At 44.7% G+C, this 23,081-nt stretch overlaps 1 protein-coding gene across 3 annotated transcripts in view; it reads left to right on the forward strand.

Moving 5' to 3' along the window:
• Nucleotides 1–431: 431 nt before the first annotated feature.
• IFIH1 (interferon induced with helicase C domain 1) overlaps nucleotides 432–23,081 on the forward strand; it is a 34,770-nt gene continuing 12,120 nt past the window's right edge. For 2 of the 3 annotated variants that reach the window (XM_089519880.1, XM_089519883.1), the window contains exons 1-8: nucleotides 432–980; nucleotides 7,696–7,849; nucleotides 8,849–9,019; nucleotides 15,502–15,573; nucleotides 17,659–17,882; nucleotides 18,645–18,858; nucleotides 19,628–19,845; nucleotides 22,142–22,258. In XM_089519880.1, coding sequence (XP_089376006.1) covers nucleotides 495–980; nucleotides 7,696–7,849; nucleotides 8,849–9,019; nucleotides 15,502–15,573; nucleotides 17,659–17,882; nucleotides 18,645–18,858; nucleotides 19,628–19,845; nucleotides 22,142–22,258 — 1,656 coding nt within the window. In that variant the 5' untranslated portion in view covers nucleotides 432–494. The remainder of the gene's footprint in view (nucleotides 981–7,695; nucleotides 7,850–8,848; nucleotides 9,020–15,501; nucleotides 15,574–17,658; nucleotides 17,883–18,644; nucleotides 18,859–19,627; nucleotides 19,846–22,141; nucleotides 22,259–23,081) is intronic. The other variant, XM_089519881.1, reaches the window with a different exon arrangement.

Here is a 23,081-nt window from a genome sequence, read left to right on the forward strand (position 1 = left end):
CAATCCTATTCCTATCCCATCCGTGTGTGATCTTCTCCAGTGCTGGGGAATGCTAGGAATGGGAGTTTCTTGTGGCCCCAGGCAGAGATCTCTCCCAGACCCTCCAGTGGCCAGGATTCCCTAGCGCTGAGCAGGGCGGGTCAAAGAAGATGATACAGAATTGCCTCCTTGGTCACTGGTGATGCTGCGAGCAGTCTTTGGGAAACGCCTTGGGCTGCCTCCCGAAAGCAGCAGCAGCAGCAGCAGCAGGAATGGAAACTGAAAGTAGCGGGGCTTCCTTCCTAGTGGCTCCACTCGAGGACCCGCCCCCGGCGGAGTTGGTGCTGGACTTTGAGTGCCAGGCAGCCTGGGAAGCAAAGAGGTGGAGAAGAGAAAAGAGAAGGGAGAAGAAGAGAAGAAGGGAAGGGGAAAGAGAAGGGAAGGAGGGAGGGAGGGAGGGAGCCCTTGGCAGGCGCTGCTGTGCGTAAAGAGGGTCCCTCTCAGTCCCAGCCCCGATGGAGCCGGAGGAGGGCAGCCCTTGTGCTCCTTCTTCTCAGGAGGAGGCCCTCCTCTACCTGCTCTCCTGCTTCAGGGCCAGGATCAAGCGGGAGATGCAGGTGCTGCGGGTGCTGGACTGGATGCCCTCGCTGCCTCCGCAGCCCCGGGAGTGCATCCGCGCCGTGGCCCAGCGGGAGGGCAACCTGGCGGCGGCCGAGCTGCTGCTGCGGGAGCTGGAGAAGGAGCGGGAGCAGGGCCCCTGCGGGCGCCGGGGGCTGTGCCAGGAGTTCTACCAGGCGCTGGTGGAGGGGGGCTTCGGGGCGGCCAGCTACCTGGACCCCAGCCTGCGCGCCCTGCCCTCGCCTTCCCTGGAGGCGGCCAGCGACGGAGGCGCCTTCCTGCTGGCCCTCCTGCAGGGCTCCCTGGTGGAGCAGCTCCGAGCCACCCAGCTGGCCCACCAGTGCCTCCAGAAGGGCCTCTTCGACGGGGAGGACCTGGAGAGGGTAGGTGCCGTCGCAGCCGCCCCCGAAGAACTCGGGCCCACCAGCCCAGCCCAAGGGGCGCCTTCCCTTCCAACTTGTGTCCTCCTGGCAAGGTTGGTTCAGAGCTGGGGAGGAGGAGGAGGAGGAGGAGGCTGAGAGAGTGTGCAAAGGGTTTCACGGAGGATCTGGGAACCGAACCTTGGCCTCCTTTTGGAACTGCCTTGGAGGGTCTCTCTCTCAGCCTCCACAGACAAGCTTCCCCTGAAGAACTCTGGCCAACCCAGGCGCAAAGGTCGCCTTTTCTTGTCTTTTTTTAAAACTGCCCTTGCTCAATGCTAGTGAACTCTGGGAACTGTTGTGTTTAGGAGACACTGAGCCTCTTCTCTGTCAGAGAACTCTGGTGCCACAATAAAACTACTGATCCCCTAATTCCCTAGCACTGAGCCAGGGCAGTTCAAGCAGTCTCGGACTGGATTGTTTCTGCAGTGTGTTTTGGACCTTGGTGGTGGTGGTGGTACTGCTGGTTGGGCACCTTCTTTTCCAACTTCTGTCCTCCTGGGGTTTTGTTGGTTCAGAGGTGGGTTTGCCTTTGCTTTCCCCTGAGGAGGAGGCTGAGAGAGTGTGCCTTGCCCAAAGGGTTTCATGGCAGATTTGGGAACAGAACCCTGGTCTCCTTTGGGAACTACTATTGGGTTAGTAATATCACACACTGCAGAAATAATCCAGTTTGAGACCTCTTTAACTGCTCTGGCTCAGTGCTAGGGAATCCTGGGAATTGTTTGTTGTGGCATCAGAGCTCCCTGACAGAGAAAGCTCAATGTCTCACAAAACAACAGGTCTCAGAATTTCCTAGCATTGAGCCAGGGCAGTTAAAGCGGTCTCAAACTGGATTATCTCTGTAGTGCGTTTAGGCCCTCGGTGCTCTTATTCCACTTCAAATGCTATGCCCACCTCCTGTGGAATCCTGGGATTTGCAGTTTTGGGGGGGGGGGCATTTAAAATCCCCAGCCAGAGAGCTCTTAGGCCTTACTGAACTACAAACCCCAGAATTCTCCAGGAGGCAGCCACAGAAGTTAAACTGGAATAATAGCGCTACAACAGTGTAGTGTGATATTGACCTTGGTTCTTGGTGCCACACCAGATCACCATTATGTCTGTTAATCTGCATCCATTGGGAATCAGTAGTGTTGTTATTATGGTGGTTGTTTGCATGGTGTCCCTTCAAGTCGTTTCCTTTTTATAGCTACCCTAAGGCAAACCTTTTACTGGGTTTTCTTCCTTGGCAAGATTAGTTCAAAGGAGGATTTGCTATGGCCTATCCCTGAGGCTCAGAGAGTGTGGCTTGCCCAAGGTCACCCGGGGGTTTCATGGTGGAGTTGGGAATCGAACCCTGGTCTCCAGAGTTGGAGTCCAACACTCAAACTACTATGCCACGTTGGCGGCCAGTTTGCCATAAGTTGGAAGTGATTTGATACACAACAATAACAACAACAACAACAACAGAGCCACCCACACCACATATATATCAGAGGGTGCTCAAAAAGAGAGCATTTGGAAAGGGCCATGTGATATTTTCTGCCAAGAATTAGGGAAAGGTGGTGATGAGCTTGTCTAGCTTGTGCCAAAATAATTTGGGGTCCACATCTTCTTGTTGTGTATCTTTAAGTTTTATGGCACCCCTAAGGTGACCCTATGGCAGGGTTTTCTTGGCAGGTTTCTTCAGAGGGGAGGGTTACCATTGCCATCCTCTGAAGCTGAGAGAGTGCGACTTGCCCAAAGTCACCCAGTGGGTTTCCATGGCCGAGCTGGGATTTGAGCCCTGCTCTCCAGAGTCATTATTCAGTATTCAAACCACTAAACTATGCTGGTTCTGTAGAAATAATGCAGTTTGACACCACTTTAAGTGCTACAGCACCATCCTGTGGGATCCTGGGATTTGTAGTTTTACATGGCCTTCAGCCTTCTCTGCCAAAGAGTACCGGAGCCTCACCAAAATGTGAACCCCATGATTCTGTCGGATGAAGTCATGGCAGTTAAAGTGGTATCAAACTGCATTATTCCTACAGTGTAGATGCATGCATCCTTGGCTGGCATTAGGTAGTATGCATTATGAGGTGCTACTTCCTGCTGTGCCTTAAGCAGAAAAATCTGTTGGGCTAGCTTTTGTTTGGGCCAGTTTAGGTCTAGGCAGGGCAAGGATTAGAGGAGTGTGGTCTTCCAGGTAGATTGACAGCAGTTTGTCAGCTGTAGGTAGCCTAACCAGTGGTGAAGGTTCATGAGAATTGCAGGACATCTTGTGTGTTTGCCCATCCTTGGTCTCAGGGCATATTTGTGGATTCATGGGGGATATTTGCATTGGTTAACTATGGCTGCTGCATTTGCACTGCAGAAGTAATGCAGTTTCACACTGCTTTAACTACCATGGCTCAATGCTGTGGAATTCTGGGATTTGTAGTTTGGTGAAATATTTAGCGTTCTCTGTCAGAAGCAAACCACAAATCCCAGGATTCCATAGCAATGAGTCATGGCAGTTAAACCGGTGTCAAATTGAATTATTTCTGCAGTGCAAATGCAGCCCATGTCTGAAAGGAAAGTTGATCCTGGTGTGAATGAGAAATTGCAGACTAGTCACTGTCTCATCATAGCCTACTTCACAGAGTTTTTCTGAATGTTTGTGAGAATGTAGGAATGTATATCATCCTTTATTCCTGAGAATAAGGGTGGGTGATACACATGTTATATTATTGGAACAGTAATAAATAAATGATGACAACGATGATGAACATTAGAGCACTGTGGAATATACATCTCAGAGAGTACAGGGAAACCTGGAGCAGGACTGGATGGGTGGGCAGATCACATCCTTGTCCCTTATTACTTGATGCTTTGTCTCTATGACCTCTGACTCCATTACAAGGCTGTTTGAGTGTAAAGATGTCTCCAGTACATGGTTGGAAACCTAAGAATATGAACACAAAATAAGGGCAGAATTAGGTTTTCAACTCCTGAAAGATATCATTTTGCTACATGGATCAGGAAGCAGAGTTTGGCGGGGTCAAGTTTACCAATTATTTTCCCTGAGGGTTCCTAACCCCACAACTAACTGTTCATACATTCAACCCATTTGTTGTATAGTCCTGGAAGAGGATTACCATGTGAATGTATTCTGTGGTGCCATACAGCAAAATAAAATCCACAAAAGGAGTGATACCTTTATGGGTATTACCAACGTGCACAAAACACATCATGCAACATTCAAAGCTCCACTGACTTTTTCCATCAGGCAAAATATGTTTTTAAAAAATCATACAGGAGGAAGAAAAATGACAGTGTTGGAGTCACTTTGTATAGATGTTGTCTCTGCTGTAGTTCATTTGGAGGGATCTCTATGTAGGCAGAAGCTATACCTTCCTTGGTCATGTGGGAACCAAAACAAAAGGAAAGTAAATTTTAAATCCCATTTTTAGCAGCTGTAATCTCTTTTGGGATCCAGGGTGTTTCTGGCTGCATCTGCACTACAGAAATAATGCAGTTTGACACCACTTTAACTGCCATGATCCAGTGCTGTGGACTTCCTGGATTTGTAGTTTGTGGGATATTTAACCACCTCTGTCAGAGAGCTCTGGTGCCACAACAAACTACAAATCCCAGGATTTCCATAGAATGGTGTCAAATCCATTAAAGCAGTGTCAGACTACCTTATTTCTGCAGCACAGATGCAGCCTATGTCTCTTTGAAGCCACAGACCTCTTTCTTGGATAGAGAAAATTTTATTTCTCAAGAGGTTTCTACTGCTACACATGGAAAAAAACCTTTTAGGTGCTGTATAGGTAAAACTTACCATTTATTCCTCTTATTGTGATTACTGTATATACTCATGTCTAATAGAAATTTTAGGGAAAAAATTGGCCCCCAAAACCAGAATCAAGTTATCCAGGGGTCAAGTTAAGTACTGTACTTTCATTCTAAGTATAAACAGGGAACCACCCTCTAGTGAAAGACAAAAATGTAATCTGCCCCCTCTACTCTCTCATCCATCCAGCCCTTAATGTGAATGCAAAGAGCTATGCCTCCTAGAATTTTTTAAGTTCTTTGGCACCATTTTCATTTGCTTCATCCTTTAGAACTTTTGTTACATGCCCTTAGGTTTTACACTTGACTTATCCACGGGTCATATCAAAATCCATAAGTTTGGCCCCAAAACCTTCCCTCGATTTATACATGAGGTCAACTTATAGTTGAACATATATGACAATTATCTATCAATTGTAAATGCTCATTCAGTAGAGAGATGATTAAACAAACATACGAACAGTTAAACCAATAAGACTTTATTCCATCTTTGGAATTAGGGTTTTTTTTTTGTTGTGTTTTGTTTTTTGGTGGGAATAACTGGTTGTGCATATTATTCAAACTCCCTGGGATGCAAAGTTGCATGAAGACAGGCAGCCTGGCATATTTGGGGTGTGGGTGTGGGGTGTGCTCTTTTTAAATATCATTTACACATTCACATTTTAACTGGCCAATAAAAGGATCACTCCTTTGTGGATTGTGGATTTTGTTTTATTTTGCTGTATAGACAGCATAGCTACCCCCGAATATGTTTCCTGGCTGGATTTGAAGATTTAACCGCAACTGGGTAATTCTAAACATGAGATAACAAAGGATTGGTGTTTAACTCTTTGAAGTTTCTACCTCCAACTAACGCAAAACCTTTTTGGGACTATGGCCCGGTACAGATGGGCCTTTTGTGACGCCCTCATCACGTGCTAGGGTTGCCTGGGGGCGGAGCACCCACATGCCCCTCAACCCTCATGTGACGGGTGTAACAATGGCGGCGCCCTGTATACATGGGCACCACCATTGTTACGTAAGTGTAGCGTGACGTCCACACGGTGCCGTGCGGCGCTCACATACCAAGTGTGCCACTGGCTCACTCGTTACACCACTGCCGTGGGGTAAAAAGAACCTGCTTTTTGCAGGTTCTTTTTCCTCCGCAGGGAGGCCACATGGTTTGGCGGCTACAGCTACTCTATGGAGAAAAAACAGGCGCCGGCATGCCTCCCTTTTTCGGAGGTCTGTACCGCACCTATAATTTACCACAAAAGCAAAGAACATTTTTTGTACAGTAACACTGTGGATTTATAATAAAGCAATAAATTGGGTGCAACAATGTTTTTGTCATCACAGGTCTAAAACACACTGCAGAAATAATCCATTTTGAGATTGCTTTAATTGCCCTGGCTCAATCCTACGGGATTCTGAGAACTATAGTGTTGTGAGACATTTAGCCTCCATAGATAGAGAGCTCTGGTGCCACAACAAACTACAATTCCAAGGATTCTCTAGCACTAACCCAGGGCAGTTAAAGCATCACATTTCCGCACTACACTCTTACAGCGCTGCCATTCCACTATTAGTGCTCTAGCTGCCTCCTGTTGTATTCTGGGATTTTCCAGTAAGGGGGAGGGCCATTTAGAATTTTTAGCCAGGGAACTGTTAGGCCTCATTGAACTACAAGCCCCAGAATGCAACAGGAGGCAGCCAGAGCAGTAATATTGAAATCCAACACCATAAGAGGGTAGTGCGGTAATGTGGACAGTCTCAAACTGGATTATTTCTGCAGTGTGTTTTGGATTACAAAGAATAATGAAGAGGAGGTTGGCCTAACTTGTCTGGGGAGAACTTTCTAGGACTAGGGTGCAGCTACACAAAAGGCCCCACTGAATTCCTATCAACCTTATCTCTTTAGGACAGGAGTGGGAATCATGCAAATCTTCCAGTGTTGTTGGACTGCAATTCCCGACGTTCCTCATGCATGACTATAAAGCTACTGGAGGCAGCCAGAGGACTACTGGGATTTGCAGCCCAATAATATCTTCAGGGCTACATGCCCCACTCTAGAAGGTAGGACATGTAGCAAGACTTTAGATAAGAAACATAGAGGCAGGCTCATACAGGAGGAGATAGTCTTGAGCCAAGGTCCATAAGAAAGTCATGTTCAATATTGCTTTTTGAAAAGAAGCCAGTTTTATTTTTATAAAAACATTCTAAAACAAGATTGAAGGAGCCTCTACTTTTGGAGGCCCCCAAAGCCCCCAGAACATTTTTTTTAAAAAAATACAGGCCAATTTTTAATATCTTTGGGGCTCAGCGCTCCTTTCCTAGCCGGATCGGGCGTGAAAAGGAAAGGGTGCCATAGCCATGGCGGCATGGCTATACAGTGCTCCTTTGGCGCTGTCTCGTATGGATGCAGCACCAGAGGAACGCCATGATGCCGTGCGCTGTGTGGAACAGTGTGTGGCATCATGGTGCTCTGGGGGCAGGGTCAAGATGTGCGTCATCTGGACACAAAGCCCTGACTCCGCCCCCAGCCGGCCTTTCAGGTCGGTCTGTACAGGACCTTTGTCTCTAAATGTCCCAAGCTGTCTGCACATGTGGCAGTTTACTCTGACCACATTCCCAGTATCCCCCAAAGGGAAAAAGCCACCCCGCATTTAAAAATTTAATTGCAACTGGAGATTACACAACATCTGTTCAGGGGTGTCCAGAGATACAGATGCAGCTCATGGTGTTGCAGTTGTGAAAATTGCCTCCCTTTCTAATCTAAAAGCTAGAGACACTCTTAATACATTGTTTTACTATTAGAAAATAAAGTATTTTATCTGTGCTGAGAAATGCCTTGTAGAAATATTACTTTTTTCTTGTTTCCCCCTTCTCTATTTCTTTTAACCAGATTGAAGCTGAAAATGCTGGAGGGAATAAACAAGCAGTGAGGGAATTGCTGTGCAGGGTAGTGCGGAAGAGGCAATGGTTCTCACCATTTCTGGAAGCCTTGCGTGATGCTGGGCATGGAAATGTTGCAGATGCCCTATGCGGACAGAAAAATGGTAACCAATGATTTCATCCTTTAATATTTCCTACCAGGGCAACTAGCTGGTTTGAGGGACTCACGTTTTCTGAAGAAGATAATAGCTTGGGAGAAAGAGTTGCCTTTTCCAGTGTACCTCTGCTTGGGGCTACCCATCTGAGTTGCTTGTGTTATGTCTTTGATTTGGTTGGATATTTTTTCCTCTGTTTCCCCTATACATTGCATATATATTGACATAGCTTTAATAAAACTCAGTAAATAGCTACCTTGAATTTCGTTTCTGTCTTGAAATGGCTGTCTTGAATCCCATTTTGGGAGAGAGGTGGGATATAAATCCAGGAAACAAATAGATAAATAATATAATATAATATAACCCAGTCAAGCTATTCAAGGTACACCGTGGCCATCCAAACCTCTAAGGAGGAAAAGTCCTATGCTGAGGCATTGCCACCAGGACTCGGAAAGTTACATTTTTTGGACAACCCAACCAGAATGGCTAGTGAGGTCATATGTAAAGATTCATGACACATTTTTCAAGCACAAGTTGACTCGTAAATAAGGATCTTAAGGCCTGTTACAGACTGCTTCGGGTCTCTTTGGAGGTATGCTGTTTAAATGATGCATGCATCCTAAGAATCCGGAAGCTGCACTAAAGTTGCACTCCAGTGCTTAGGAATGGAGTGTGGCTTTGGCGCGACCACCGGATTCTTAGGACCCATGCATCATTTAAATAGCATACCTCCAAAGAGACCCGAAGCAGCTTTATTTTGGCAGTCTGTAACAGGCCTAAGTAACAGCTGGAAGATCTGGGCAGAGATTTCAGACTGCCTCTGATGTGATCTGTACTGAGTGTTCACTTCACAAATTTAAGTTCAAAATTGTTCATTCCTCTACATCAGGGTTTATCAACTTGAATTATTGACATGTTTTGCTGCATGCATACATATATGGTCCAAATTGTGGTTTAAAAAGCAATGGTTTATGTAACTTTTTGTGGCTTTTTATTTTATTTGAACAGAATCCAGCATAAATGGAATGCCTGCACCTGTGGATGAGAGAACAGCAACTGGCAGGCCTCTTGCTTCTGACTCTGTGAGGGATGTGATGCAGAGTACAGTATTTGAGCCCAGTGTGGCTGGTGGAGAGAATGCCTTAGAAGAATCATTTGGAGAGACCTCAGCAATGTCAGGTGACATGACAGCTGGAATGCTTTACACCAGTGGTCCCCAAACTTTGTACTCCAGATGTTTTAGACTTCAGCTCCCAGAATTCCTGGCTGTTGGAAGGTGATGTCCAGAACATCTGGAGGACTAAAGTCAGGGAATCACTGCTTTACATTAATAGTGGGGATTGTGTGGCCCATGGGTTGCATGCAGGCTTGGGGACAGTGGAGCACTTAGGATCTTTCTGGTCCCTACAAAAATCTAGGTTTTGATTGGGGGAAAAATCCACCTCCCAGCAACTCCAGGCTGCTTAAAGATGCTGTTTCTGAGGTCTCTGCCATAGAGAGAGAGAAAGAGAGACCCAGGGTGCTGCTAAAAAGTGCTTAGAAGTATTGTGACATCACTTCCTTGCAGTCACCCAAAATGGCCCACAAGTTGTGGCTTGTATGTAGTGATGGTCTGCTTTGGGGTTTCAAACAGCACCCTTGTAGTACCCAAATCCCTTGACACAGTATAATGAACCAGAGAGGCATTTCAGCTCTTCATGAAAGAGGCCAATGATCTGTGGGAGAAATATCTGGGAAAGAAGGAACATTTAAGAGTGGGGAGGATTGTTTACTTTGGCAGCATCAAAGCCCACATCCTATCTTCTCTCTCTCTCTCTCTCTCTCTCTCTCTCTCTCTCTGATGTATGCCTTCAAATAACTTCCGACTTATGGTGACCCTAAGGCAAACCTATCACTGGGATTTCTTCGCAAGATTTCCCAGGGGGAGGGGTTGCCATCCTCTGAGGCTGTGAGCATATGACTTGCCCAATTTCACCCAGTGGGTTTCACAGCTGAGCTGAGAATTAAACCCTGACCTCCAGAGTCATAACCCAACACTCAAACTACTATGCCACTACCCCTTTCCTTTAAATCTTAATCTGCTCAGATTTCATTTGAAGTGTGCTGAGGAGAATCAGAGGACTTTTTCTTCAACTGCCCCTAGACTGTGGAATGACCTGCTAGAAGAAATCTAACAACTGAATACACTGTCTGAATTTAAAAGAGCATTGCAGATCCATCTCTTCTGGCAGGTTTATTTAGATGAATTTTAAATTGAGAATTTTAAACAATAAACTTTAAAAGGGAATTGTTTTAATATGTATATATCTTATTTCTCTTCTTAAATCAATGTGTATTTTAACTGATGTGTTTTCAACTGATGTTAGCTGCATTCACACTGCAGAAATAATCCAGTTTGACACCACTTTAACTGCCGTGGCTCAATGCTATAGAATTTTGGGAACTGTAGTTTGTTGTAGCACCAGAGCTGTCTGGCAGAGAAGGCTAAATGTCTCACAAAACTACAATTCCAAGAATTCCATAGCATTGGGCCATAGCAGTTAAAGTGGTGTCAAACTGGATTATTTCTGCAGTGTGGATGCACCGTTACGTGTTCGTTAATTGTTTTTATTCCCCACCTCGATCCATGGGGAGAGGCAAGTAAGACGTAATAATTACTGTAAGTATTCATGTGAAAATTATGTTGTTGTGTGCCTTTTAGTCATTTCTGACTTATGGTGACCCTAGAGCAGTGGTTCCCAACCATTGTTGGGCCGTGACCCCCATTGGGGAGGAAAGTCCTGCCCGTGGCCCCCCTGATAGGTTGGGAGGCCAGGAAGGGGCGGGATTTTCGGCTGCATACAAGCCCCAGCAGGCTTTGTGGCTGGAAGTCCTGCAGGAAGGGAGAAAAGGAGGAGGAGGACCCCCTTTCTTTAATCCCTGCGGCTGTCTGGCAGCAGCGGGAAGGGAGGGAAGGAGGAGGAGGACACCCCCCTTTCCTTCCTCCCCACGGCTGTCTGGCAGCCGCAGGAAGGGAGGGGAGGAGGAGGAGGACTCCCCCTTTCCTTCCTTCCCATGGCTGTCTGGCAGCCGCGGGAAGGGAAGGAGGAGGAGGACCCCCCTTCCTCCCCACGGCTGTCTGGCAGCTGTGGGAAGGAAGGGGGGGAGGAGGAGGAGGCCCCGCCCCCATTCCCTTCTCCTTGTGAGTGTCTATGCCAGGGCCAGCCCTTGCAGGGAGAAGGGAAAGAGGAGGGAGCCCCGCCCCCTCCCCTTTTCCTCATGCGGTGCCTGCACTAGCACCAGCACCCGTGGAGAAAAGGGGAAGTGGGAGGTGGGGGGGATTCCCAACCTGGCGACCCCTGCGAAGGGGGCGCGACACCCAGGTTGGGAACCCCTGCCCTAGAGTTTATCACACGGCAGGAATTTCTCTTAATTTCGAATGAAAAGAAAGTGGGGCCAGAACGCATTCACGTGAATTCAGTAGTTCAGCAAATTTACATGAATGTGAATTGCATTCAAACTGACTTCCCATTGCCCCAAAATAGCATGCCATTGCCTGAAATTGCATGTGATCACTTCTCACACAATAGCGTGAAACCCCATGATTGCGTTTGGACTGACTTTCCATTGCCCGAAATTGCGTGTGGTAGTCTATCACAAAATAACATTAAATCCCATGCTTGCATTCGGATTGCCATTGGATTATACTTCCAATTTTCCTTGTATGATAAACTCCCCTATCATGAGTTTTTTCCTTGGCAAGATATGTTTAGAGGGGGGTTGCCATTGCTTATTTCTGCAGCTGAGAGAGTATAATTTTCCCCAACTCACCCAGTGGGTTTCCATGGGTGAGCACGGATTTGAATTCTGATCTCATTTAGTCCTAGTTTAGCACTCAAAGCACTACACCACACTGGCTCTATGGAAACAGTATACTATGTATTGATAATAGGGCTTTAAAAATTCATTGAGGCGTTACAAACCGCCACTTTGCGGCGGTCTCCCGGCGCTGCTGTTTGCTCCGCGAGGGAGCCGCCGCAGCCAAACCGCGCGGCTCCCTTACGGAGCAAAAAAGAAGCTCCAAAATGGAGCTTCTTCTGGCGGCGTGCTAATGATGCCGCGAGGCGCCAATGGCGCACTTGCGACATCATTAGCACCACGCGGCGTGTGGACGCACAGCGTCCGTTATGTCAAGATGGCGGCGGCCGTGTGGAACAGCCGCCGCCATTTGTTATGGACAGAGTCCGTAACAGGAATAGGGGCGTCTGGAAGAGACGCCCAAGACGTCCCAAGTGGCGGTTTGTAACCCGCCATAGTGTCTTGCATATTTTAACCTTTGCTTGAATCTACACAACCGTGCCGTAAGGTGGCTTGACAGTATTAGCCCCATATTACAGATACAGGGCTGTGGCCATTCTCACCTAGCAATAGGGCTGCTGTAGTAAAAACAAAGGAAGACTCTTGTACCTTTAATGGTTTGTAGAATACAAAACGTCAACAGGTGCTGCTTGAAATTTGGTTGCATGAGAAACAACTCCTCTTGAAATTCTCTCTTCTATACAACAAGAGCCAGCATCATGTAGTGGTTTGAGTGTAGGGCTAGGATTCTAGAGACTGCTTTTCGAATCCATGCTCAGGTATGGAAATCCACTGGAGTGACTTTGGGAGAGTCATATAGGCCCCATACAGGCAGGCCAAAATAAAGCTACTTCGGGACACTTTGGAGGTATGCTGTTTAAATGCTGCATGCATCTTAAGAGTCCAGAAGCCACACCAAAGCCACGATCCAGTCCTAAGGACTGGAGTGCAGTTTTGGCACAGCTTCTGGACTCTTAGGATGCATGCAACATTTAAACAGCATACCTCCAAAGTGTCCCGAAGCAGCTTTATTTTGGCAGTCTGTATGTGGCCATACTCAGCCCTAGATTGCAGATTTGCCTTTGGGGCGCCGTAAGTCAAAAACAACTTGAAGGGAGCCAAAAACAAATACAGCAATTAAAGTTACAGGAGCCCCCTCCAGTTTTCACTCTGGCAGTCATCCATCGGGAATTCATGACAAGAAGGCTGAGAACAGATTTGATTGAGAAACTTTGTTGCTTAGCTGGCTTGTGAGTCTGTGGAAAAATAATGCTATGTTTTAGCATGTCACTAACAGATTTTCTTCCTTTGGGAAAAAAAAGGTTATGAAGAGACATTTCTGTTCCTTAAAGCTTATTGCACAGGCTTAGAACACCCATTAGTGATGCAAGGTTGCAGAGGTGTGGAAAATAGCACGTAGCCCTTGCTGAGGAATGATGGGAATTGCAGTTTAGCAATGCCTGAAAGAGCCACACACTCCCCATCCTAGCAGTGTGGAATTCTTATTATTGTGAGGGAAATGCTAACTTTTTGCCAGTAGAGGGAGTGCTTATCAATGAAATAAGCCCAATTCTATAAATCTAGGGCTGCAGGAAGCACATACTGCTTTTGCATTTCTGAGCAGTGGAAAGATAAAAGGTTCTCCCTTTAATAAGAAAGCTTCCTGTGTCTTTAGTAGTCAGGTACATTTATTTCCTAATCTGTATAGAGCTGAACATAGGCGAAACAAATACACTTTCAGCTGGCCAGTATATAAGGTCTCATTCACACTACATAATAAATGGTTTTCAGACGGGTGTAAACCGGTTTAAAGGGCCCTTGTTCGCACTTGCACCACTTTCTGATGTGGTTTCCTAGGAGGGGGGCAAATGAAGTATGCAGTAAAACCCCAATCTCCATTGTAACAAATCCTGAAGTGGGGTAATGTCTTTCCAAGGACCAACTAAAATGAAAGCAGGCTAGCTTTAAAGTTTCCCAAAAGTCTTTATGAGACTTGGGTGGTCCAAAAAATTAGAGGATGAGGAAGAAACGGAAAAGTCCCCAAATGCTGGCACATTGTTGTGTTGTGTTAATTGTGCCTGCAGTTTAACTCAAACTGAATCTACAAAGCTAAATAATGTGTCCTTGCCTTGATTCCAGTCCTGGTGGAACACAAAACATTTCCCTTGTTCCAGTGTGAAAACACTTCTTTTTGATGCCTGGGGGCTTTAAGGCGATTTTGTAAAAACCTCAGTTTTCCTTTACTGTTTTGGACATCCTCCTTTTCCAGGACCTGTCCTACATTTCAATAGTCTGTCCAGGAGAAATTCCAAAACGTGCCTCCATTATGAGCATGACTAAGAAGCATGAATTTACATTTATATTAGTAGTTTTACCTTTTATTTCATAATGTGTCCTACAGTTTTCTTGAATGTCATACATTATGTGGTGCCTTGTCTTCCTTTAAAGTTAGGGCATCCAGTCACTCTGGATAAGGAATGACTTTTTTAAAAATGTGTTGTTTGACTTCTCAATTGGGATCACAGTGGAATCAGGACTGGAGGAAGAGTTGGTGGGTTGTCACCTAGAACTGGTGGTCTCAATCATTTGATCATTCCTGCTACAGAATAGTGCCCTAGTGTCCAGAAAAGCCAGTGTCACAATTTTCCCCTTTTCTTTTTTTGGAGAGGGGGAGGGTGTTTGTATGCAATTTTGCATACATGCCGTTGCACACATTTGCTGGTCAACATTTCACCACATTTCGATGGTCCACTGTCTTCACTTTATTGAAGTGCAGGTGGTCAATCAGAATGAGGGGGAAACAGAGAAAGACTATTTGATTAAGCTGTGAACATGCACTACGTGTCAAGAATTCAAAAACAAAACCCCTGCAACTGCTACAGTCATATGACAGGACTTACTGTACACTGATATGGCAAGCATGTGCACACAGTGCAAACATGTTGCACTAATGTGGCTGTGTAACAGGGGCCATGGTTGGCTTTCAAAACTTTCAATTTGAATTAAATCATGTGTATGGGGTCAAACCAAGGCAGAGTTACTACACAGTAGAGCTGGGATACAGCCCTCATGTAGATTCATTCTCAGTCTCAAGGTGAAGCACAGAGACTGAAGGACAGTGCAATCCCAACTGAAAGATGCATCAGCTGTAGGATTAGGCACAAGCATCTTCTGCTGAGAACCAGAGTGGTGAATGTTGGATTATGACTCTGGAGGGCAGGGTTTGAATCTCAACTCAGCCATGAAACCCACTAGGTGACCTTGGGCGAGTCACCCACTCTCAGCCTCAGAAGATGGCAATGGCAAACACCCCTCTGAAGAAACTTGCCAGTGATAAGTTTGCCTTAGGGTACCCAGAGGTCAGAAACAATTTGAAGGCACACAACAGCAACAACATTATCATCTGCTGACAGAACCCACTGCCACCTAATCTTGGTCACTGGCTAACAGAGTAATCTGTTGGCAAAGTGCTACAAATGTGAACATTTGAAAATCTTCAGATTTGCTATTTCACTTTAAATAGGAATAGCATAGCTTTGGCCCAACAGATTTTTGGACTAAGCTGGTTGGGGTTTCTGGGATTTGAAGTCCAAAATATGTGGAGAGCAATGGTTCTTCACTCCTAACTAAGAGGTGGTTCCTTCTACGGTGAGTGCATAAACAGGAATCTCCTCTGTGCTTCATTTGCTCCAAATAAGACTAAGGGCCAAGCAGGGTGAATTGAGTTGGTGGTGTCCTGTATATCATCATACTGCATTACCCTAAGATGGAAATAACCATGTCTTGACATATTTAGATCTATGTTTGTATATTTTGTTTGTTAGAATCTGAAGTCAGCTTGCTGGATGAAAATGTCAATAATACAAGCGAAAGCTTCACAGTCTGTGGTGATTCAGGTATGACTTTCTTCATTGTACTCTAGTAAGCGTGAAATAAGATCCAAAAGGATATGCTCACTGGGTTTGCTGTTGTGACAGCAGCTTCATGTGCGTGTCCACAGTCCTGTTCAGGCATTTGGTGAGCATGTGTACTCAACATGCGAGAAGGGGAGTGTGCTAACCCAGTCCTGCATAATGGTTTTTATCACACAAAAGTAATGTCTGAAAAGAAGAACTTGTTATATCTGTGGAGCTATTCAACACAAGACAGACACCTGATTTTACCACATTCTGGTTCATATGGAGAGCTTTCACAGATAAAATAACTTCTTCAGACATATGGTGAGTATACCCATTGACGTCAGTGGTATTTAGTTAATCATGACAAGTTTAAATCCCATGATTTCAACGAATCTGTTCTATGTATGATTAAATCTGGATTTATCTCTGTACAGTATAAACATTATCATATAAATAGTAGATATTTGCATACCACCTTCCCAAATGTTACATCATTTTCTGCCTCTGTTCTCATGATTTCTTTCTTTCCTATACAGATATGTACAAATGTGTAATATTGTAAGACAACTGAGTTTTAGATCACCAGGATGAGTCAATGGAAATTGTGATGCATAAAGTCAGTCACAGTCCAGTAGCCAAAGCTGTGCCCCTTCAGTCTCTATCTCAGCTACACACAAACACTAGAATCATCAAATCATAGAGTTGGAAGATACTACAAAGACCATCCAGTCCAATCCCCTGCCATGCAGAAACACAGAATCAAAGTACCCCCAACAGATGGCCATCCATCCTCTGTTTAAAAACCTCCCAAGAAAGAGACTCCACTGCACTCTGAGGAAGCATATTCCACTGCTGTCAGGATGTTCTTATATAACAAGTACATTTGTATACTGCTTATCAGTGCACTTAAGTACTCCTTAAGTGGTTTACAGTGTGTAAGCAAATTGCCTCCAATGAGCTGGGTACTTATTTTAGCGACCTAGAGAAGGATGTCAGGCTGAGTTGACCCTGGAGCCTTACAGGATCGAACTCACAACCCTTGTGAGAGGCTGCAGTACCAGCATTTAACCACGGCACCACCAGAGCTCCTTCCTAACGTGGTGGAATCTTTTTTCCTGTATTCTGAATCCACTGCTCCGAGTCCTGCTTTCTGGAGCAGCAGAAAACAACTCTCCTCCCCCAGCTCCACTCCCAGTTCTGTCCTTACCATTAGCAAGAGTGAGGTGGGCAGCTGAAGTGGCAATGTCTGTGCATCTATCTGCTGTGTGCAAGGATTTATGGAGAGATTTTGGAGGACAGAGCTGTGTCTACTCTGTCGACCTCTCTGCCTTCTCTATCTCAGGTGTGATAGGGGACACTGTCCAATTATGCTTTCTAAATAAAATAGGGGAAGGGGAAAGAACACATTTTGTCTTTCATCATAGATATCCCAAAATCTTGGGCTAACTGGCATGCACACATAAGTGTGTGTGTGGGTATACACACACACAATTATACACTTTTGCAAATTTAGGAGGTTTTATATCTCTGATGGGTTACATGTTATTCAGGTCAGCACTCCACCTACTCTGCAATTTGGGGGGGGAAAGGGATACACTCACAGAAAGGAATCACAGGGGTTAATCACACTGAAAATAATTAAGAATAAATCCGGGTTAAATCTCCATTGTTCACACACATCCCAAATGCACCAAATTAAGGGGGGGGGGCTGGCAAAACCCCCCACTTAATCCAGGATATTCGATACTGGGTTTTCCCAATAAAAAAAGATCTGAATCGTCGGTACTGTCAATAACCAATATGAATAGACCCGGGATAAAATGCTGCATATGAAAAAAGGGGTTCTGAATGCATTTACGTTGTCAGTGGCAGTTTTATTCGAATGCTTGCACATGTGAATAACTGAACTCACAGAGATGCAGACTGATGCAGACTAATGCGGTTCCATACTGTGAATAACAAACTGGGAATGTGTGAGTGAGATGATTTGTATCATCACACTAAAAAAACGATCGTGTGAATGACCTCATAGTGTCTTTCTCATTCTGATTGTATATCTGTCTTGATTTATTTTTTCTAAAGATGATGCTGAGGATAGAAAGAGGACAGATTCACCTGAACCAGACCTGACTCTCCGAGACTACCAAATGGAGGTAGCTAAACCAGCCCTGGAAGGGAAGAATATTCTCTTGTGCCTCCCTACAGGCAGTGGCAAGACTCGAGTGGCTGTTTACATTGCCAAAGACCATCTGGATAAGAAGAAAGAAGCTGGAGAAGCTGGAAAGGTTATAGTCCTTGTCAACAAGGTATGATGCCCCATTATCAGTGGTGTCACCAAGACTTTGGGACAAAAATCCCAGCAGAATGAACAAGAGAGGCCCCAAATGCAGCAGGACTGGATTATCATTTTTTGACATGGGTGAATAAAACAGGGGAAGGCAAACTTCAGGGTTGTTATACTTCATTGTTTGGGGTTTGTTTTATATGATAATGACTCAGGTAGATGGAACCAATTATCTTGTGCCTTCCTTGATCCACATACTGGAGTGACCCATATCCACAAACCTATGTCTGAGTTATTACAGATCCAGTTGTTTAGTTTTGACCTTAAGATTAGTATTCTTAAATATCTGGAATCCAGAGGCCCTAGCCTCTACCTTCCAGAGATCACCAGGACATTAGATCTACAGGCACAGCCTGAACTTCATTTGGCCCTCCTCTGATGGTAAATTTCATCTAGCATTGCTATTGAAAGTAGTATTCCCATCCCTCATAACACAGGTTCAAGGTCTAAAATGCACCACTGACCATTGTATGTCTCATCAAAAATTTGCATCTCTAAGTAAGTATTGGTCTAATGCCAGAAGAGCAAGATCCTTTATATTAAACAGTATAGCATGTATAGCCCATCAACTTTTTGTGTGCTACTGGACTGGGTCACAAAGATGTGAGTTGCTAAGTTGCCATTGGATACTGTTGTGTAGTTTTAACCAAACTTTATCTAAGCTTGTTTGCATGGCATGTGTATTTAATTCTCTTCTCTTCTCTGATTTTGATTGGAAATACAGGTGCCCTTGGTGGAGCAGCATTACTGGAAAGAATTTCACCCTTACTTGAAATACTCTTACAGTGTGGTCAGGCTGAGTGGCGCATCTCAGTTGAAAATCTCATTCCCACAAGTTGCCAAAAAGAATGATGTCATCATCTGTACTGCTCAGATTCTTGAGAATGCATTGCAAAATGCAGAGCAAGGTGAAGAAGAAGAAGGAGTCCAGTTATCAGGCATGTGTCACAGATAACAGGGTGTCTGTTTATGGCTCTGAGGTCCCAAACTATATGTTACATTATTCCTGTTTCTTAAAGAGTGTACTTAAATTGGTCACTTTCATTTTGGAACTAAACCAATGCCAATCCAGTAGCTTCAACTTAAATCAGGGAACCACACCAATATCCAACTGAAAATATGCCCAGTTGTTGTTCACCTCAGAAGATGCTGTTTACCACAAATTGGGGGTGGGGGTGGGGGGTTGGCTGAGTGTTAATGTTGGACTCCAAAGCAGGTTGAAAGTATTACAGTTTTGCCTTTAGAGACTTGAAGTGTTCTGAACATTGGCAGTGTGTAGTTAGTATTGTGGATAACATATGTATTCACTTAGGGTTGGATTTTCTTTTTAAGGTGCTTGCTAGTCATGCAAACATAGAACACTGGCTGTGCCTCCCTACAGCTTTCTAAGTTTTGACTTTTAAGGCAAAGATAAAGAGTGTGTGGCTCTCACACGGTGTTGGACTGTAACTCCCAGCCATCCCATGTTTGGGAGTAATAGGAATCATATTCTGAGAGATCTTATCAAGTTGGTGAAGAACAGTTTTAATGTGTGCCCATATCAAAAACATCCAAATTTGGTATTAGAAAGAGCATTACCAAGTGTCAAATTAGGATGTATATTATGAGATAGAAGTGGATAAATTCATCTACAAAAATGAAGATTGTTGTTCTAATGTGGTATTGTGTGGAAGGATTACTCACCAACTTTTGATAAATTTCTTGCAGTGTTCTCCTTGATCATTATTGATGAATGTCATCATACCCAGAAGGAAGCTGTCTACAACAACATCATGCGGCGATATTTAAAACAAAAGAGGGGAAATGAGAAGCTGAGGAAATTGGGAAAACCAACAATCCCTCAGCCTCAGATTCTAGGCCTGACAGCTTCACCCGGTGTAGGAGGTGCAAGAAACCATTCAAAGGCCGAGGAACATATTCTGAAAGTAAGTTAATTTTGAATGTGAAAGGTGGCAAATATTCTACAAGAGGAAACACTGCTTTTTAAAGAAGAGAGAACAAAGAAATAAAGAAAAAGAGAATGAGCCTATGCCCGGTACAGACCACCAGGATGCGACGTCCTGGCAGCGATAGTAGGGCTCAGGAGCATGTACCAACCACATGCTCCCAAGCCCTACTACGTTCGGGCGGTGCTATTTTTGAGTGACACCACCCACACAGGGGCTGTATGAATGATGTGTGGGCGTCTGAGCACCCACACATCTCCAACAGGAAGCAGTGTCATAACAGCTGCAATGCAGCCCTTATGACACCGCTAAAACGAAGCTGCTACAGGCGGATTCTTTCTGCACCACGCGGTTTGGGTGCTGCGGTGGAAGTGTGCAGTACAAAGGACTGCTGTGTCCCTGCTGTTCTGTACCGCACCTATGAGATTTTGAAGTTTCTCAACCTTGTCAGCAGTGCGACTAGAGGAAGAGGAAGGGAGCAGTGATGTGGAAGGTTCATAACCATGTTAGAGAAGCTATTGTCAAAGCTGCTAAGGACTGTCTGCTCCAGTTGTAGAAACAACAAATACAGGAGCAATTATATTCAATAAGGTTAAGTATAAAATTCAACCTGGGTTAGATGTAGGATCGCCTTCTCCTGTATAATCTGCCCTTGTACACTCAAGACGTCTGGGGGACATTTACTCCAGTCAGCCAGGACTAGGTTGGCAACTGTCAGCCAGAGGATTTTTTCTTCAGTTGAGTCTCAGCTGTGGTACAACCTCCCAGAAGAGATTCAGCAGATGAATATGCTGTCTGAATTTAAAACAGCATTAAAGACCACTCTCTTCCGGCACGCATATCCAGGTAATTTTTAAATTAGGAATCTTTAATAATAATAACAACAGCTCGACTTTATAAAAGATTGGGACATTGAGGTAGCAAAATATTTTGTGTATAGCATCCTGTGTTTATAGTTTTTCCTCTAACCATCCCTCATAAATTCCCAGGCAAGGGTATGAAGGTAAATAGTAAAACATAGTTGCTAAAAACTATGTAGATTTAGGTGTGGTTGATGTGTCGAGGGAAATCTGCCTAAGAAAGCTGCATATGTGCCGCTTTCAATTGTGTAGATGAAAGGTGGGGTAGAATGAAACTGGTGAAATGCACATGGATGGTCCCTTTCCCTTATCCAGATATCATCTATTTCCCTGCCACACCACTATAGACTTGGTTGCTATTGGCAAGTGCAGGAAAACATTCAAGTGGTTGGTACAAGAGCTCACGTCCCCTCAGTTTTTCTCCATTCTGCTTGGCAATCTTCGGCCTGTTACAGACAGCCAAAATAAAGCTGCTTCGAGTCACAGTGGATGTATGGTGTTTCAATGATGCATGCGTCCTAAGAGTCCAGAAGTCGCACCAAAGCCACACTCCAGCACTAAGGACTGGAGCATGGCTTTGGTGTGGCTTCTGGACTCTTAGGACGCATGCATCATTGAAACACCATACCTCCACTGTGACTCGAAGCAGCTTTATCTTGGCTGTCTGTAATAGGCCGACATTGTTCTTTTTCCTTCACCTTGCAACCAGCACTGATAGGGCAGGAGCAGAAGCAGTGAGGAAAGGAGAGAGAAGTGAGATTTGTCTTCCCGTTGTCACCCTGGATTGCTGGGAAGTAAAATGTTCCAGGATGTCTGGGGCCCTTGAGAGATTGAGTTTTCCAAAGGGATGCTGCAATTCATTATCTGAAAAACTAAATTTCTAACAGGACAGCAAAGAGGGAGGGGAGAACAGGTGACAAATTGCTTACTCCCCAAGATGTGATGTGGCCTCTGCTACTGGGGATGGGTGAGGTGACTGGCAGGGCTTGGTTTCTGAAGGGATGAAAAGATGGTTTCCCTCAGCAGGACCAGCCCAACCATTTGGCAGAATGAAAGAACTGACTCAGGCAATGTGTTTTTCTAGAAGAGAAATCAGCAACCTTATTTTGTTGTTGTTGTTGTTGCAAAGGGAAAGATGGGAGGAACTGAGCAAGGCCAGCTCAGGCTGAGAATACCAGAAATCCTTCAAACAGTCCAGGATTTAAACAGCCATAAATCTATGATTCTATGAAGAAAAAATAATCAAAACAGATTACCCAGGCCAACATTTGTTCATGGTTGGGCACCCTTATTAATCATCTGGAGTAACGAAAGATTAATTGGGAAGATTAATTTCCTGGAATAAATGTCACAGCTTTAGGCAACACAACTCACAAAATTCATGTGTTATAATCTCTATGAATCTCCTCCTCCAGATATGTGCCAATCTTGATGCATATGGGATTACAACAGTCAAGGAATATGACACACAACTGAACAATCAAGTGAAGGAGCCACGGAAGAAGTTTGAGACTGCGGATGACAAAAAAAAGGTCAGCACTTTTGACCATCATTTTGCATTTGAAGTTTTGCAAAATATTTGCAAACATTCTGGAAAAAATATGCATGATTGTTTCAGTCTTTTAAAACAATTCTAATCAAAGTGGTGACACATAGATCAGTGCTGGTCCACGAGCCACCAGACACTAGTCTGTGGTGAGTTTTCAGGAAATTAAAACAGTTAAAGCCAGTTCGCATAAATATGGTACCACTCCCTGGCATATTAGAACAAAATAAAATGGACTAGGATGCTGGAGTCCCAGGACTGAATTGCGGCTTGGCCATGAAAATGCACTGGATGACCTTGGGTAAGTCAAACTTGCTCATCCTCAGAGGATGGCAATGGCAAATCCCCCTGAAGAAACATGCCAAGGAAACCCCACTATAGGGTCACCATAAATTGAAAACAACTTGAAGGCAACACCCCGAAAAAAGAAAAACCAATTGCTATTCCTGTGGAATCCTGGGATTTGCAGTTTAGGGAGGGGCATTCAGAATTCTGAGCCAGGCAGCTTAGGCATCATTAAACTACAAACCCCAGAATTCTACAGGAAGCAGCCATAGCAGTTAAAGTAGAATAATAGCACTATAAAAGTGCATTGTGATATTGCCCTTTGTGAATACCATAACAGTGTGTCATCTGTGCAAGGAGTCATTGGGTGCCTGGTAGAAGGTGGAGTGGGCTCTCAAGTTTGTTTGTTTTTTAAAAATACTGATAGAAGATAAGGTATATCAATGGGCAACCCAAAACCATATTGGGAGGAGGGGGAAGGATATTCTATGCTTGAGCACCTGAGCTCCTTGATAAAAGTGGGA

The sequence above is a fragment of the Sceloporus occidentalis genome, unplaced genomic scaffold (genome assembly GCF_023333645.1).
Source record: "Sceloporus occidentalis isolate IW3139 unplaced genomic scaffold, rSceOcc1.0.p SCAF_4, whole genome shotgun sequence".
Lineage (NCBI taxonomy): Eukaryota > Metazoa > Chordata > Lepidosauria > Squamata > Phrynosomatidae > Sceloporus > Sceloporus occidentalis.